This window comes from Aspergillus glaucus (genome assembly GCF_001890805.1).
Source record: "Aspergillus glaucus CBS 516.65 unplaced genomic scaffold ASPGLscaffold_5, whole genome shotgun sequence".
NCBI lineage: Eukaryota > Fungi > Ascomycota > Eurotiomycetes > Eurotiales > Aspergillaceae > Aspergillus > Aspergillus glaucus.
The window spans coordinates 1,419,816-1,432,933 of NW_019170457.1; the positions used below are offsets into that span (position 1 = coordinate 1,419,816).

The 13,118-nt window shown below is 48.1% G+C and overlaps 6 protein-coding genes across 6 annotated transcripts; 4 read left to right on the forward strand and 2 right to left on the reverse strand.

Annotated features, from left to right (window-relative positions):
* Nucleotides 1-17: 17 nt before the first annotated feature.
* Nucleotides 18-1,123, reverse strand: ASPGLDRAFT_1282077 (uncharacterized protein). Its single transcript, XM_022540775.1, has 2 exons — nucleotides 433-1,123; nucleotides 18-367 (listed from the first exon to the last, which is right to left on the reverse strand). The coding sequence occupies exon 1, from the start codon at nucleotides 1,016-1,018 to the stop codon at nucleotides 452-454; it is 567 nt and encodes a 188-aa protein (XP_022403556.1). The 5' UTR covers nucleotides 1,019-1,123; the 3' UTR covers nucleotides 18-367; nucleotides 433-451.
* A 1,644-nt stretch (nucleotides 1,124-2,767) lies between these two features.
* Nucleotides 2,768-4,564, forward strand: ASPGLDRAFT_167497 (endonuclease/exonuclease/phosphatase family protein; the record flags this gene model as incomplete). The annotated part of the gene is made up of 5 exons (XM_022542644.1): nucleotides 2,768-2,974; nucleotides 3,032-3,288; nucleotides 3,340-3,621; nucleotides 3,678-3,848; nucleotides 3,894-4,564. The coding sequence occupies 5 exons, from the start codon at nucleotides 2,768-2,770 to the stop codon at nucleotides 4,294-4,296; spliced, it is 1,320 nt and encodes a 439-aa protein (XP_022403557.1). The 3' UTR covers nucleotides 4,297-4,564.
* On the reverse strand, nucleotides 4,429-6,291 carry ASPGLDRAFT_121327 (uncharacterized protein; the record flags this gene model as incomplete). The annotated part of the gene is made up of 8 exons (XM_022540230.1): nucleotides 4,429-5,050; nucleotides 5,097-5,306; nucleotides 5,361-5,443; nucleotides 5,499-5,661; nucleotides 5,719-5,824; nucleotides 5,883-5,993; nucleotides 6,047-6,154; nucleotides 6,204-6,291. 8 exons carry the CDS (start codon nucleotides 6,289-6,291, stop codon nucleotides 4,429-4,431), a joined length of 1,491 nt encoding a protein of 496 aa, XP_022403558.1.
* Nucleotides 6,292-6,750: 459 nt separating this feature from the next.
* Nucleotides 6,751-8,477, forward strand: ASPGLDRAFT_80761 (uncharacterized protein; the record flags this gene model as incomplete). The annotated part of the gene is made up of 4 exons (XM_022550084.1): nucleotides 6,751-6,814; nucleotides 7,130-7,483; nucleotides 7,543-7,602; nucleotides 7,798-8,477. 4 exons carry the CDS (start codon nucleotides 6,751-6,753, stop codon nucleotides 8,475-8,477), a joined length of 1,158 nt encoding a protein of 385 aa, XP_022403559.1.
* A 1,132-nt stretch (nucleotides 8,478-9,609) lies between these two features.
* ASPGLDRAFT_145643 (uncharacterized protein) lies at nucleotides 9,610-11,974 on the forward strand. The gene is made up of 4 exons (XM_022541856.1): nucleotides 9,610-10,084; nucleotides 10,143-10,460; nucleotides 10,519-11,050; nucleotides 11,105-11,974. Exons 1-4 carry the CDS (start codon nucleotides 9,690-9,692, stop codon nucleotides 11,816-11,818), a joined length of 1,959 nt encoding a protein of 652 aa, XP_022403560.1. The 5' UTR covers nucleotides 9,610-9,689; the 3' UTR covers nucleotides 11,819-11,974.
* Nucleotides 11,975-12,082: 108 nt separating this feature from the next.
* Nucleotides 12,083-12,448, forward strand: ASPGLDRAFT_44767 (uncharacterized protein). Its single transcript, XM_022546087.1, has one exon. It carries the CDS (start codon nucleotides 12,126-12,128, stop codon nucleotides 12,294-12,296), a length of 171 nt encoding a protein of 56 aa, XP_022403561.1. The 5' UTR covers nucleotides 12,083-12,125; the 3' UTR covers nucleotides 12,297-12,448.
* The last annotated feature ends 670 nt before the right edge of the window (nucleotides 12,449-13,118 follow it).

The window sequence follows — 13,118 nt, forward strand, 5'->3', positions numbered from 1 at the left end:
GAGCTCATCGATGGCTGCTTCCTGGCCCGGGAAGGAAGCTGGAGTCACAGAGGCAGCCACATTGTTGATGAATTCCAACAAGATATCCCAGTGCTTTCGGCATTGCCTGTAATCGACGTCCTCCAGCTGGCTACAGTATTTGACGACATCGCCCTGCCAATGTTATAGTGATCCGGGCCCTTCAGGTCCCGCCCTCAGCTCCCGATGTAGGTGGGCGCATTTGCGTAGTTGGTCATATTATAAGCCCCATTACGCCGGGTGGGATCATACACATATGACCAGGCTTTGTTTGGCGGCAGCTGGTCATGACTAGCGCCCAACCGGTATCGCCGCAAATCCCCATAAGAGAAGAGGTGAATTTGAAAAACTGGAACTAGTGTCAGAAACAAAAACACAACATAAGACAGAAAAGATGGAAGGTGAAAGACATACGTGGATTAGGGGAGATATCCTAGCCAGGCACAACGGTCCTGGCGCTTCTTCTTGGAAGCCCATTGCGCGTGATCTTGCCCAACTCAAGCAACGGACAGTCGGACTCTGGGACGACCTTCGTAACAGCCAGGGCATCGACAGAAATTTTGGCCGGGTCAATGATTTGTGCGTAAGCCCTCCACGTAGGGTACTGGCCCTGTTGGATCTCATCGTACAGTCGACAGCTCAGATAGTTGGGATCCTTGCCGGCGATTATAGTGGCCTCGTCTTGGGTGAACCAATCTTTGTCGGGATCGATGGGCGTCGCCAGCACCAACTTGACCCTGACCAAATGGTGATCCCACTCGGTTTCCTGGCTGTTTTCGTTGAGTGTTAGTAAAGCCCCGGTCGAAAATCGTACCAAAAGCCAAGTAGCTTTGGAATTGCCTTGACTATCCGGCTGGACGAAACTGGCATCGGTGTATTTTGCGACGTCCTTGTTGGTCACCACAAATTCTCCGAACACGCCTACACCTTTTGCATGAACCAGTCTGTACCAACGAGAGACTGTATCTATCCTCCCTGTTTCGTTTAAATAAATGACCATTTGGGGATCCGTTCGCGGCTTATATGAGAAACTTGCTTAACGGTGTTGAGATCTTGGACAGCTGAGATCCAAAACGCATACTGCCAATCTTTTTGTCAGTTCTTTCACTCAAAAAGGGATGCTCCACAGGGCAGCCTGGGATGTCAAGTTTGTCAGAGGAGTCTGTGTAAGGGTGGAATTGTGTTAGATTTACCATTGGGTAATGTAAAGTAGCTTTTGCTAACAGGCGGGTCGGGAAGCCTGCCAGCATCGAAATAAGCCATAGTGACATGACCTGTGCAATAATTAGACATGAATCAAACCCGGGAACTAAACCGACGGCTCTTATCTTCGTGGTTAGTCGCAGCCTTAGGCCTTTCGGCAATGGTCTGTATAGCGTACACGCTCTCTTGTGATGTGGTCATTGACGACGAAAACTGTAGTGAACATCCAGTTTCTGCAAAAGTTATTGGGTATAATGTACTATATGCGGTTCGTAAGGATAAAGCTGCCTGCATTGAAGCCAGCCTCTCATATTGCAGCCTTTCCTACACAGCCGGGTTAACATCCTTTCCGTGCCTTAGCAATAGGCCTCAATGTCCTGTGTAACATGTTTTGCGCGGATATAATGCAGCCTGAGCGAGCCACGGCCATTTTTATCGCCGGAATGAATCCAGAGAAATTAGAGAAATAGTCAATTGCGCCTGCGGCATTCGTCCTCTGTCACCGTGAGGCGATATTCAGTCAGAAGTACCTGAATCAGAACTAGCGCCGCTCAGATCGGCATGAAATCACTGCTGTTATGAACCAGGGTGCCGAATGTATTGTTGGAATGCAAGAGCTGGATATCGGTATTACAATGAATTGACCTGGGCTTCCATTTTGCTTTTTCGGACGAGTGAACCATTATCAGCTCCGGATTTCCCTCCCCGTCTCCACGTTGCAGCCCGGATGCACACCTAGAACATCTCCACAAGCTGCAGGATAGCAACTAGTCGGCTGCGGGGACTGACAATTGAGCGAACAATGATTATCGATTGATGATACCCCATCATCTGCTGGGGACTGGAGGCCACTTGAGGCCAGACACAAATCTGTCCGTCCACGTTGTGCATTATGTATGTACTTGTTGCAACTAGCCGGCAACAATGCGACTGCTCATATTTCTACGTACTTCGATGTTGCAACATACCATTGGCAGATTATCCGCAGTACAAATGCCCTGGCGACTGTAGGACTAGAACCAGGCGGGGTTCAAGTTCTCGAAGCCGGATGGAGATCTTGACGCTAGCTATATCAGGTAAGGCTGCCCAGTGGTAGATTAGCACGAGGTACAGGCTATTTTAACACACGACAAATGCTAACCGAATAACTACGGATATGGACCCGTGGAACGGACGAGCGATAGACATCAGGGAGCTTAAAGCGATTGATTCGGTTTGATTCGGATCGGTTCAGACCGGCTGCCGTGTATGGTTAAGCGAGGGCGATCTGTCTAAGCGAAGTGCACTAGTTATTATTTGGCTAAGCGAGGGAATGGATACCCATTGACCGTCGAGTTTGATAACATAACCCCAGCAGAGGAACCTATCCGGGATTGTATATATATTTAGTTCGTGCCAAGAATGCCCCAAAGTCAATCACAATCGTTTGACTGCCGGTTTATCAGGGGTAGATTGAGAGTATACTCGTATATAAAAACCTTTAGTTGAGGTCATTGGGATGCTATTCCAATTCCCGCACCGAGCCCCTGACACCCGTTCAATGACAATGCGTCTCTTGTGGGCTCTATCTTTATTCTCTACGCTGCCAGCGTGGGCAGCCACCAGCGGGGAGTTCAATGTCTTGTCGTTCAATGTGGCTGGTCTTCCCGCGGTTTTCAACACCAATGGCGTTTCCGGCAGTAAGACGACAAATACTGAATTCCTTGGGTCGAAGTTTGCACAGTATGGATACGACGTGATTCAGGTGCAGGAGGTAAGAGTCCCGGCGTTTCTCTTTTAGATCAATCGACTCAGCTGACGACGAACCAAGGATTTCAATTACCACACTTATCTCTACAAAACCGACAACCATCCGTATCGTACTTCTACATCAGGAGGTGCCGTGGTCGGCTCAGGACTCAACACGCTGTCAAATTATCCCTGGATTGACCTTCAGCGCATCAAATGGGACACCTGCTCTGATATAGCAGACGCAGACTGCTTCACGCCCAAGGGCTTTACAGCTATGCGCATACAGGTCGACGAGGGCGTCTACATTGACTTCTACAATGTCCATGCCGATGCAGGGTGAGTGGTACTCCTAGGATGGGTGATAGCCTGAACTGACTGGATTGATAGGAATACCAAAGCCGATCTGAATGCGAGAAATTCCAACTTGCAGCAGGTTGCAAATCACATTGAGAACCATTCCACAGGAAACGCCGTAGTAGTCACTGGAGACACAAACTCCCTCTACGCTTCGCCTGGGGAGAACATTCGCGTATTCCAAGATCAGAACCTGATGAAGGACTCATGGGTGGAACTCATATTGAACGGCGCAGAGCCTCGAAAAGGCAGTCAACCCGAGAAATGTGATAACCCTACGACAAACGACACCTGCGAAGTGCTTGATAAAATCCTGTACGATTTTGTTTTATTCTTCTTTATTTCATGGTCGGCTGACTGAATATGTTTAGTTATCGTGGTAGTCGCATACTTGACTTGCAATCCACCCACTTCGCGTACGAGGACCGCAAATTCTTACGCGACGGATCAATTTTGTCAGACCACAATCCAATTACCAGCAACTTCACCTGGTCCCTGTCCCCATCTATCCGGCAGACGGATCTTTTTGGAGGGCCGCATGGGTAAGCTTATTGTCAGATTCCCTAGATCCGATGCTGATTGTCCAGAACCTGGTTCAACGATCTGCCCTCAACCCCGGATTCCGCGACGGGCACCGACAAGCCAAACAAGATTTCCCTCCGTGGTGGCGAGCGTCTGGTCGCGGTAGGTCTGGCTCTAGCATCCGGCAAAAAGTACAGCCATGGGGGTCCAGACGGCACACTCCACGAACTTGTGCTGGCCGACAATGAATACTGGACACGGGCCCAGTTGTGCCAGGGTAAGCACAACGACCATACTCGGAACTTTTACTTGTTGGCTACGACTAGTGCTGGGAACACCATTAGCGCTGGCCAGGTGACCGATGACTGTCGGGAATTCAAGGTGGAAAATGGATGGCAGATTGTGGGTTTCTATGGCCAGGATGGCGACGAGATTGACCAGTTGGGATTTATAACTGCTCGAATCTGAGTGCCTGGTCGATTTAAGATACATTGTACTGTGCTTCTATGTATCATGGGTCTGTGTAACAAGATATTCAATGCGTATGTATCCCATCAGGTCTTCTCAGCCGTACAAAACAGTACGCAAGGTACTACCATCTTAGGATGTATTTTCAACATTGGCAGTTCCCGGTTTGATATACGTCGTCCGATGGATCGCCTTCCAAACGACAAAAGCCAAGATGAAAAAAGCGATCATCACATAATCTAGAAAGAAAGTTGTAATGTCCCACAGCCCCGGGAAAAATAGGTCGAATCCTAATATCAGGAGCATGATGCTCGTACCGAAAACCGCGTACCATGCGGCGTAGGGCTGCAGATAGCCCTGATATGGAAGAATATGTCGATCAATTTTTTGCTGACGCATTGCCGCATAGAAGTGCAAATACGTGAGACATGTGCCAAGGTAATTGAGGAGATACGCGGCTGTGATGCAGCTGACCAGCCAGTTGAGAACGGTGGCCGAACTATTATTGACTTGAAGAAAGGCCAGCGCGCAGAATGCCATAGTTACGGCCACCGCGTTGTACGGTAGGCCATAGCGGTTGCATTGTGATAGGACTTTGGGAGCCTTGCCCTCAAGTGACATACCATATAACGTTCGGGCACCGGAGAAGACAAGGTTATTGGCAGCTGAAAGAACAGACGTCATAATCAGGGCGTTTACAATATCCGGCAAGACATTGATCCCAAAACGGTCCATGGATATAACGTATGGCGATCTTCTCGGTTAGTTCTGCCCTGATACGCATGAGAGCCAATACTCACGCTGCACCCGTGCCACTGCCCTCCTTGGTCCCGTCAAGCATATTCTGCAGACTCTGATCGTTGTAAGGAGTAACGATACCAACACAGAGAGCACCCAGGCAAAAGAAGAATAGAAGCCGCCAGAAAAAGGATGCGTAGGCCTGACGCATGACCTTTTGTGGATTTTGCGCTTCGCCTGCTGCCATAGAGATATACTCGGGTCCTACCATTCTGAAGTGGAAAGTCAACAAATGCCGAGAAATACATCTGACTCTATAGACTTACGTAAACGAGGCCTGCACCATACAGCTCATAACTCCCAGGAAACGACCAGTATTCCCCGGAACCAAGTACGAGACGAAGGCCCCCTGCGTTGTATCTCAGCATCTAGAAAAAATGGACGTGGGAAGCATATGGACTCACCGGATCCCTCCAATATCGAAAACCATAGACATCGTGGTGAGGATTGCCACCAACCATGGTAATGAAAGTGTACGCGATCAAACCCACCATAAGGAATACCTTGAAGATGGACAGATAAAACTCCGATATGCCGTAGTACCGAACTGTAAGACCATTCAGGAGCCTAGTAGAGGATTAGTATTAAATTCAACTTTCTCATCGTGTCTATAAGTAAGAATACGCCAGAATTACTATGATGACAGCAACCACTACTGCAACAGGAACTTTGTCCGTCCAATATGTCAAGAGCACGTTGAGCGCGACAATTTCATATGGAAGACCGAGGGCTATGTGCCGTGAGTCAAATGCTTCTTATTTGCTCTTCGCAATGAGCAACATACATACCAACGTTCAAAAAGAAGTTCCATCCCATGGCGAAGCTCAAGGCTTCATCAACCCAGTGTCCTGCCAGTCGAATAAATGGCGATGGGATTGGTCGATAGCAGACTATTTCTCCTATAACGAAAGTCAGGTATAGCTCAGCATTGACTTCCTCAGACGCAACCAACCGAAGCACTGATTGACTGCTAGAATTATAGTCCCGTATGCCATAAAGCCAATGAATAAACCCGCCGGACCACCATGCGGAAGGACAGCCCCCATCTGGACGAACAGTGCTACGCAGGTAATCAGCATCTTCCATACCGGGAGTTGAAATGGAATTACATGTTCCAATAGCTCCCCCCACGGCAAAGAGTTGGACCTCCCGGCTGCGCAATTTTCGATGTAGAGCCTCTGACGAAGGAGCTTCCATATCCAGAGAGCCTTCATTTCGAAAAACTCTTGAGGATCGAGTATCCACGACAGGATAGACCTGCTGTCCTTCAGGCTTACTGGGAAGTAGAAGCATCTTGTTGAGAGTTGAACTGCTGTTTCATCTCAGGGACTTGATGACTTTTGCTCTCGCAACTTAAACCTGATTACTTTGCGCCAACTCCCCCTCTTTTTCATGCATGTGGTAATTAAATTGACAATGCGCCCTAAAGATCAGCTTTCGCGCTAAGAATGATACCGAATGGTAATTGGTTAGGCTGTATTCTCCTGGTTCTCCTAATGCACGCTCGGCCGTGGCTGCAGCGGCGGAGGTGTGATAAAGAGGCTAGACTCACAGAAATACAATGTCTGTAAATAATCCAGTCAACATCATGCAATCATTTGTCTTTCGGAATTTCTGAAACACAGCAAAAATTTTTGTCCACCCACGTACACAGAAATGGACATTCAATCACTCTACCCACTAGTCTATCTAATAACTGCAACGTCCACCTCAGCCCCTGGTCAGTTTGGCGGCCTGTTCATGTTGGCTGGCTATCACGTGAGGTGGGGTTTTTTGCTTTGTTGATGATTGTAGCATTACCTTCTTTCTTTCTTCGTGTCAATTATTCTCGTCGACAGCTACCTAGGTAGAACCCATGAGATTGATATTCCATTATCCTGGCTGAGCACTCCGTGACACGTAGGACATTTGCTATCCGTATGTTGTAGATTTTTTATATTCATAATCAATATATTCATTCAAAACTCCGCGAGGAGCTGCTCTGTCTAACCCCTATAGTTCCTTTCCATCGTCACTTATAAAGCATTCTTGATAGCTGTGACATCTGTCTGGCGGTCATTCTTGGTAGATCTCGACAATATCGAGTTCTACCAGCCCCAGCCCTCCAAATCACTGGAACTGGGACCAGCTCGTTCTACCCAGCCCGTTCTACTGCCTCCTTTCCTTTCCGTTGCGGCTGCCTGCAAAGCCCTCCCTCGGGACGATGGCTTTCTGCTTCTTGCCCGCTCTTATGGGGAGCATTCTGCATGTGGCCCTGCGAGACCGAATTCGTTCGATGTCGAGTTGACCAAGTTCGCGAAAACAGAACCACAGGTGATGGACTCGCGTACGGACAACAACCTCTCACAGCGAGGAAACGGCAATGTGATTCTGGATGCTGCCACACTTTGTAGGTTTTCAGGTCTTGGTGTTTTGTGTTAAATCGTTTCACTAACCTTCAACTTGCAGCCCCAACTGCGTCTCTTCCCAGCTTCGATGAGGGGACAGATCTGGCTGGCCGCTCCGAAGGTACAATAATCCGACAAAGTATTGAAACCCCCACAGAGACCGAGGGTTATATATCTACTTAACCTCCTGTTTTGCGGAATAATAATTCGGGTAAGCGCTTTAAAAATGTGTACACCTACCCCGTATAATATTCTGATTAATTAATTAATTATTTTTTTTTTTTTTTTTTTTTTGCATCTCCACCCTCGATCGCAGTGGTAATCCCACCACCGCCTCGACGCAAGCCGTCAGTGGTGGCCCAAAGACAAACTTCTGAGTGTCAGAACCGGCAACGCGGCGATGATGGCTCTCGGCGCTCCAGCCGGTCTAGTAAATTAGAACCCAGGGTGTCTCAACGTCACTCAAAGAGACAAAGAATCGTGACCCGCTCCATGAGAGAATCCAGTAAACGTGCACTTTCTCTGCATTCCGCCGGGTCACCAACTCGCCCAACACAGTCAACGCCAGATTTACCGCATCTGTCACCGGCAGGCCACTATAGCACTCGAGACATTGTTGGGCGAGCTATCCTTACTATTGACTCTTATGGTCCGCAACAGGAATATTTTTTCTCATTCATCCCAATTTTGCCCAGTCAGCTCAACACACTATCACTACAATCTTCTTCCCCCAAGGAGCCAGCCCTGCCTGTCAGCCTTTCGTGTGCACCTGCTGCTAGCAACCCTAAGAAATCTGTGAAAAAGAGGCCTTATTCATCTGCAGAGGATCTCTTGGTTAGCCTAAAAGCCACAGGGAGTATGGATTGGGAGGAAGTTGCGCAGCATTTTCAGGACAGAAGTGCAGGAGCACTTCAAGTACATTATTCTACAAAACTCAAGCATAAGGCCGCTAGCTGTCGTCGCAGGCATCCAAGAAGTTCCAGAAAGAATGTTTAATAGTCAATTAACATATGATCAAAATGAGACGAAGACCAGGGATCAGAATTAGTACTGCTGTAAAGCGAGGACCTGTGGTGTGTGATGAAAGTCAAGGTGGATTAATAGTTGGTCCGATTACCGAGGCCGACAGACCTCTCATATACGGACACACACACTCATTCGGTTTAGATAGCCAATCACTCGTTCCATCACCTTTGGGTCTATAGAGATCAATGTCATCCTCCTTGTGTAATTAAAATTCGTCGCCTATAGCCTCGTGCAGTCCGGATAATCGACTCCCCCGACTTCCCCGATACGGACTTTTAACCGCTACATTGGTTTATCCGTTTCAGTGTGGATTTTGTTTCACGTGTGATATCACAGAACAATCGCACAAAGCAGCGACCGAAGGGCTCAGAGGGCGGGTGACAGGGCATAACCTCACCCGATCTGCAGGCGACTTGAGGTGATTACAGCAAATCTTCTCTATAGCGAGATATAGGAAGAAGCCCGAATTTCTCATAACATAGGGGCTCTCACTATATTGAAACTATACAAGAAAGTAGCTTCTAATGTAACCACAATTACCACCCTGTATCATCCATATCCAATCCTTTATCTACACCACAAGCAGCCATCCCACAACACCGACCAGTGTGCAATGAGGAAACAGGCCATTAAGGTGACCGAACCATATCAGTTTTTACACACCAGGTATAGAGACAGTCTAGGGGTATAGACGATTAGTATATCCTCCACCCCCAATGAAGACATTAGTACGTACGACCATAAAGCGAGGGAAAGAGAGGCTCCCTGTGCGTTCAGCCATACAAAAAGTCATTTCTGCCTGTTCTTGTTGCCGCGCTAAGGATGATAGCTGGGCGCAGGTGATTGAGGCGATGCCTGTATACTGGAGGCCCTAAGGGTGCCTGTTGGGGTTGATAAGCAGACAAGGCTATGATACCGCAGAGAAGAGCAGTGATTGGGTAGTTTGCATCTATGTAGTGGCCAATAACAACATCGGATTGGCCGGGCATTGCCGCTGTGTGCTATGGGCGCTAAGCAAAGTCCAGGGCACATAAAAATAGACTTCCCCGCAGGTCTCTTCGAAATCCCTTTGTCTCTCAGACAGGATTGCATATTCAGGAGTCAGGACTCCATTATTTAGACAGCGCAGAGACCGCCGTGTTGCATATTTCGTGCCCTCCAAATTTTTGACTAACTGAAAGTATGCCAGACGCTACAAACGCCGAGAAGCAGCCCAGGCCCATGCTTCGTTTGAGACCCGAGGCTCTAAATAGGCCAAACCAGATCCGGGTTTCGAAGCATCCACGCGACGGGCCATGGATGCCGGACGCATCTTCTCTCGAGGGAGAGGCAAGGAGCGCTCCCCACGGCGACGGCCCAGTGGGAGTCACCATGGAAGAATACCGGGCTTCCTTCAAAGAGAAATCAGCGCGGACGCTCAGCACACTCAAGGAGCTTAAAACAGCGAAGAGGCTCAATGAGGTCGAAATTAAATCTGTCGTTATAATGTGGCCGCCAGTTGATATGATGCGAATAAATGGCTGGACTGAGAACGAGATTGAGTCGGCCTTAGAGAAATACTATGTTGGTGCTCAGCTGTACATGGCCCCTGCCTGAATGACTGTTATGCGGTCTTGCGACGCTAACTACGCAAAGTTATCTCACGCCCAACAATGTCGCGAGTCCTATGATGATCGAGCGGTTTGGCGCTGACTGGGGACAGAACGCCCGAGGTATCTACTACCGCCATCATTATTCTCCGAGCTGGGTCACGTTGGATTGGAACCTCTGGATCCCGTCACTTGATGGCATTGATTGGAATCATTCCAGCGAGGCCAGTCGCCGCTCCAGGGCAGAAACGTTCCTCAAGCATGTTCTCAACAATGAAAGATGGAGGAAGAGTGAATATGCATGGGAAGCCGACGCCTGGACAGATGTGTTTGGCCAAATGAGAAATGATCCATCGCTGGCTGTGTAAGTAGCATGCTCCCCTCCTGTTACGGCCCTAGCATCTAATCCGATGATGCCTAAGAGATAAACACGAATACAATGCAATCAAGATGAAAAGGGACCCGGTATCATGTAAATTAGCCGGTGAACCCAAATTAATCAAGAGAATTCCAGATGCAACTTTCGGGCTGGCGACCTTCAAACCGGCGGACTACCAGAGTGCCCTAGCGGAATGGGATCTTGATCAGGACCGGCTTCAGGCGCTCCTCCTTCATAGACATTGTGGCCTTATTTCTGACCCACACTGGGGCGGCACGGACCTTGCATTCCCTTTCGCAGTCTATGAGGCTAAGGGTTGGAGCGGCGATGCTCGGGAAGCACGCCGACAAGGGTGTTCCGCGGGGGCAGCTTATCTTGATATGCTGGACAGTCTGGCACGGAAGCCAGGGAAAGTTGGCGAGAAGAACAGAGTATATCAATCTGCAGGGGCTCGCAACAACCAAGTTTTCGTCTTTACCTCATTTGGAGCCCATTGGCATATCCTGGTGGGCTACAAGAGACCACGGCAGGAAAGAGAGTATGCCGGACATGAAGGGTTCACTGAGTCCGTTTATGTAAGTCTGGCCAACCTATTAGCTTTATTGACAAAACTGACCTTGAAGTTCTAGGTTTTTCAGAGACTCTGGAGCGGCCGTGTCGTGACAATACGGAAAGCTTGGGAGCTCTTATCACTACTTGATCAGATACACCTCTGGGGTGTCACAGATTTCCGAAGCTCCATTATCCAATGTTTGAAACAGTGGCATGAGTTTTCGAGGATGTGCTATGCCAATGATGTTAGGTTTTTGATCAGAGTGCTCAAAAAAGATAGATTCACGCACGATGGAAAAGAGTATCTGTTACAGCCTGCGGCGTCCCTGCAGTTAGCTGACTGGACTAAGCATGTCACTAACGAAGCTCGTGAAAAGTTACAGAAAAGAGCTATATTCCACTTCCAGGAATCCTTCCGAAGAGACTTTCCGGCCCTGAGCCATAGTTGGCCAAAAAGTGTCACCTGCCTGCTAGACGATTGTGGCCCAGAGGGAAATCCGGGATATCTCCTGCTGTCCAAGGAAGAAATGGCAGAGCACTATCGCGAGATCCACGGGCAAAATGATGAACAAATAGCATCGCTCGAGCACCGTTGGGATATGGAAGAGTCTGTCAACGGCAGCAGCAACAATACGCTTCAGATACACGAGATACATCAGCTACAAAAGCGTAAGCGTGAGAGACCAGGGAGTGGAGAGCATGGGTCATGTACAAAACGCTTCAAAAGTTTAATTGTCGAGGATATTGGTAATATTTACGACGATTGTTTTATCGATCTGACTGAAAATTAACACGCTCGGGCGATGACAGCCAGGAAATTCCAAGCAGCCCTACACAGGTGGAAACTGGTTAACTGGCTGGAAAATGGAACTGGAAAAGACAACAATGATTGATTGATTAACTCCCTACCAAAGAGATGAGAACGAGAGATATTTATGCAACGAGGGGGGTGTCACAACCTAGCTTCTCTTCGTATCGTAACCTAAGGTTCTAGTTAGTTAAGTCTCAGTTGGGGCACTCACCTGAGTGTCCTTCGTCGTCGTCGTTATATCGATTAGAGTGTCACTCGGGGCGGGGTGGGGCGGGCTTTGGCAGGCGATGCCCCGCCCCAGCGGGCTTTGGGGCGGGGTGAGCCATAACCCTTCCCGCCCCAAGGCCCCGGTGGGTTGGGGCGGGTTTTGGCCCAAAACCCCGAGACTCTCCAAACTATACCCAATCAGTCGATCGGATATCGCACTATTCCAACCATGGTTAGTTTGGGGCAGCTAACGGGGCGGGTTTCCCAGCCCACCCCGAATTCTCAGTAATTTTTGTATTCAGAACATGATTACTCGATAGTTTACGCAGCCATGTATAATTACAGCCAGATTACCATATTGAAATACATCCTCGTGCGAAGGTCTAAGTTGTTTATCATTGCAACGGTCGCAATATACCACAAATATCATGGATAAATCACTTTGAAATCATATAGACCCTCATATCGGTCCATAAGTAATAGCAACTTGGAAGCATTACAAGCCTGAGCAGATATTCGGTTTGAACACTGTACTCCAGAGTATATAGCTCGAGATATATATATATCACTAACGCAATTCCCATGTATACACTACTCCATGCAATCACATTCTAACCATGGTGAATGACATCGTCACATCTTTATAAAATGCTATTCCGTATATGTTTTAATCGAAGGAACTAATACGAAAGGAATGTAAGATGTCACAGATTGTATGTAGCATTCTACAGACTACAGCTACAGTAACAACTACTTCTCTTGTGTGCGTGTCCTCCGGTTGCAAGTCTGCAACCGCAGCATACTCTGTATGTAGTTAGCCTCTGGGCATTACATAATCCACACCAGCCAATCATATTTAATATCATTACAGTGAATATACCACCTACGGAGGGTCTTTCGAATGAAAGAGAAATAAAACTCATACAACTGGCTTTTTATTATATCGCTCTGGTCAGTGAATACACAAAGAAGCTATAGGCATAAATACTACCTTGAGAAATTCTCACCATGCTAAGAGACCATCTTCCTTTCTTATATCCATTTTTCCAGAAATCGGCTGTTTTGTGAAAAGT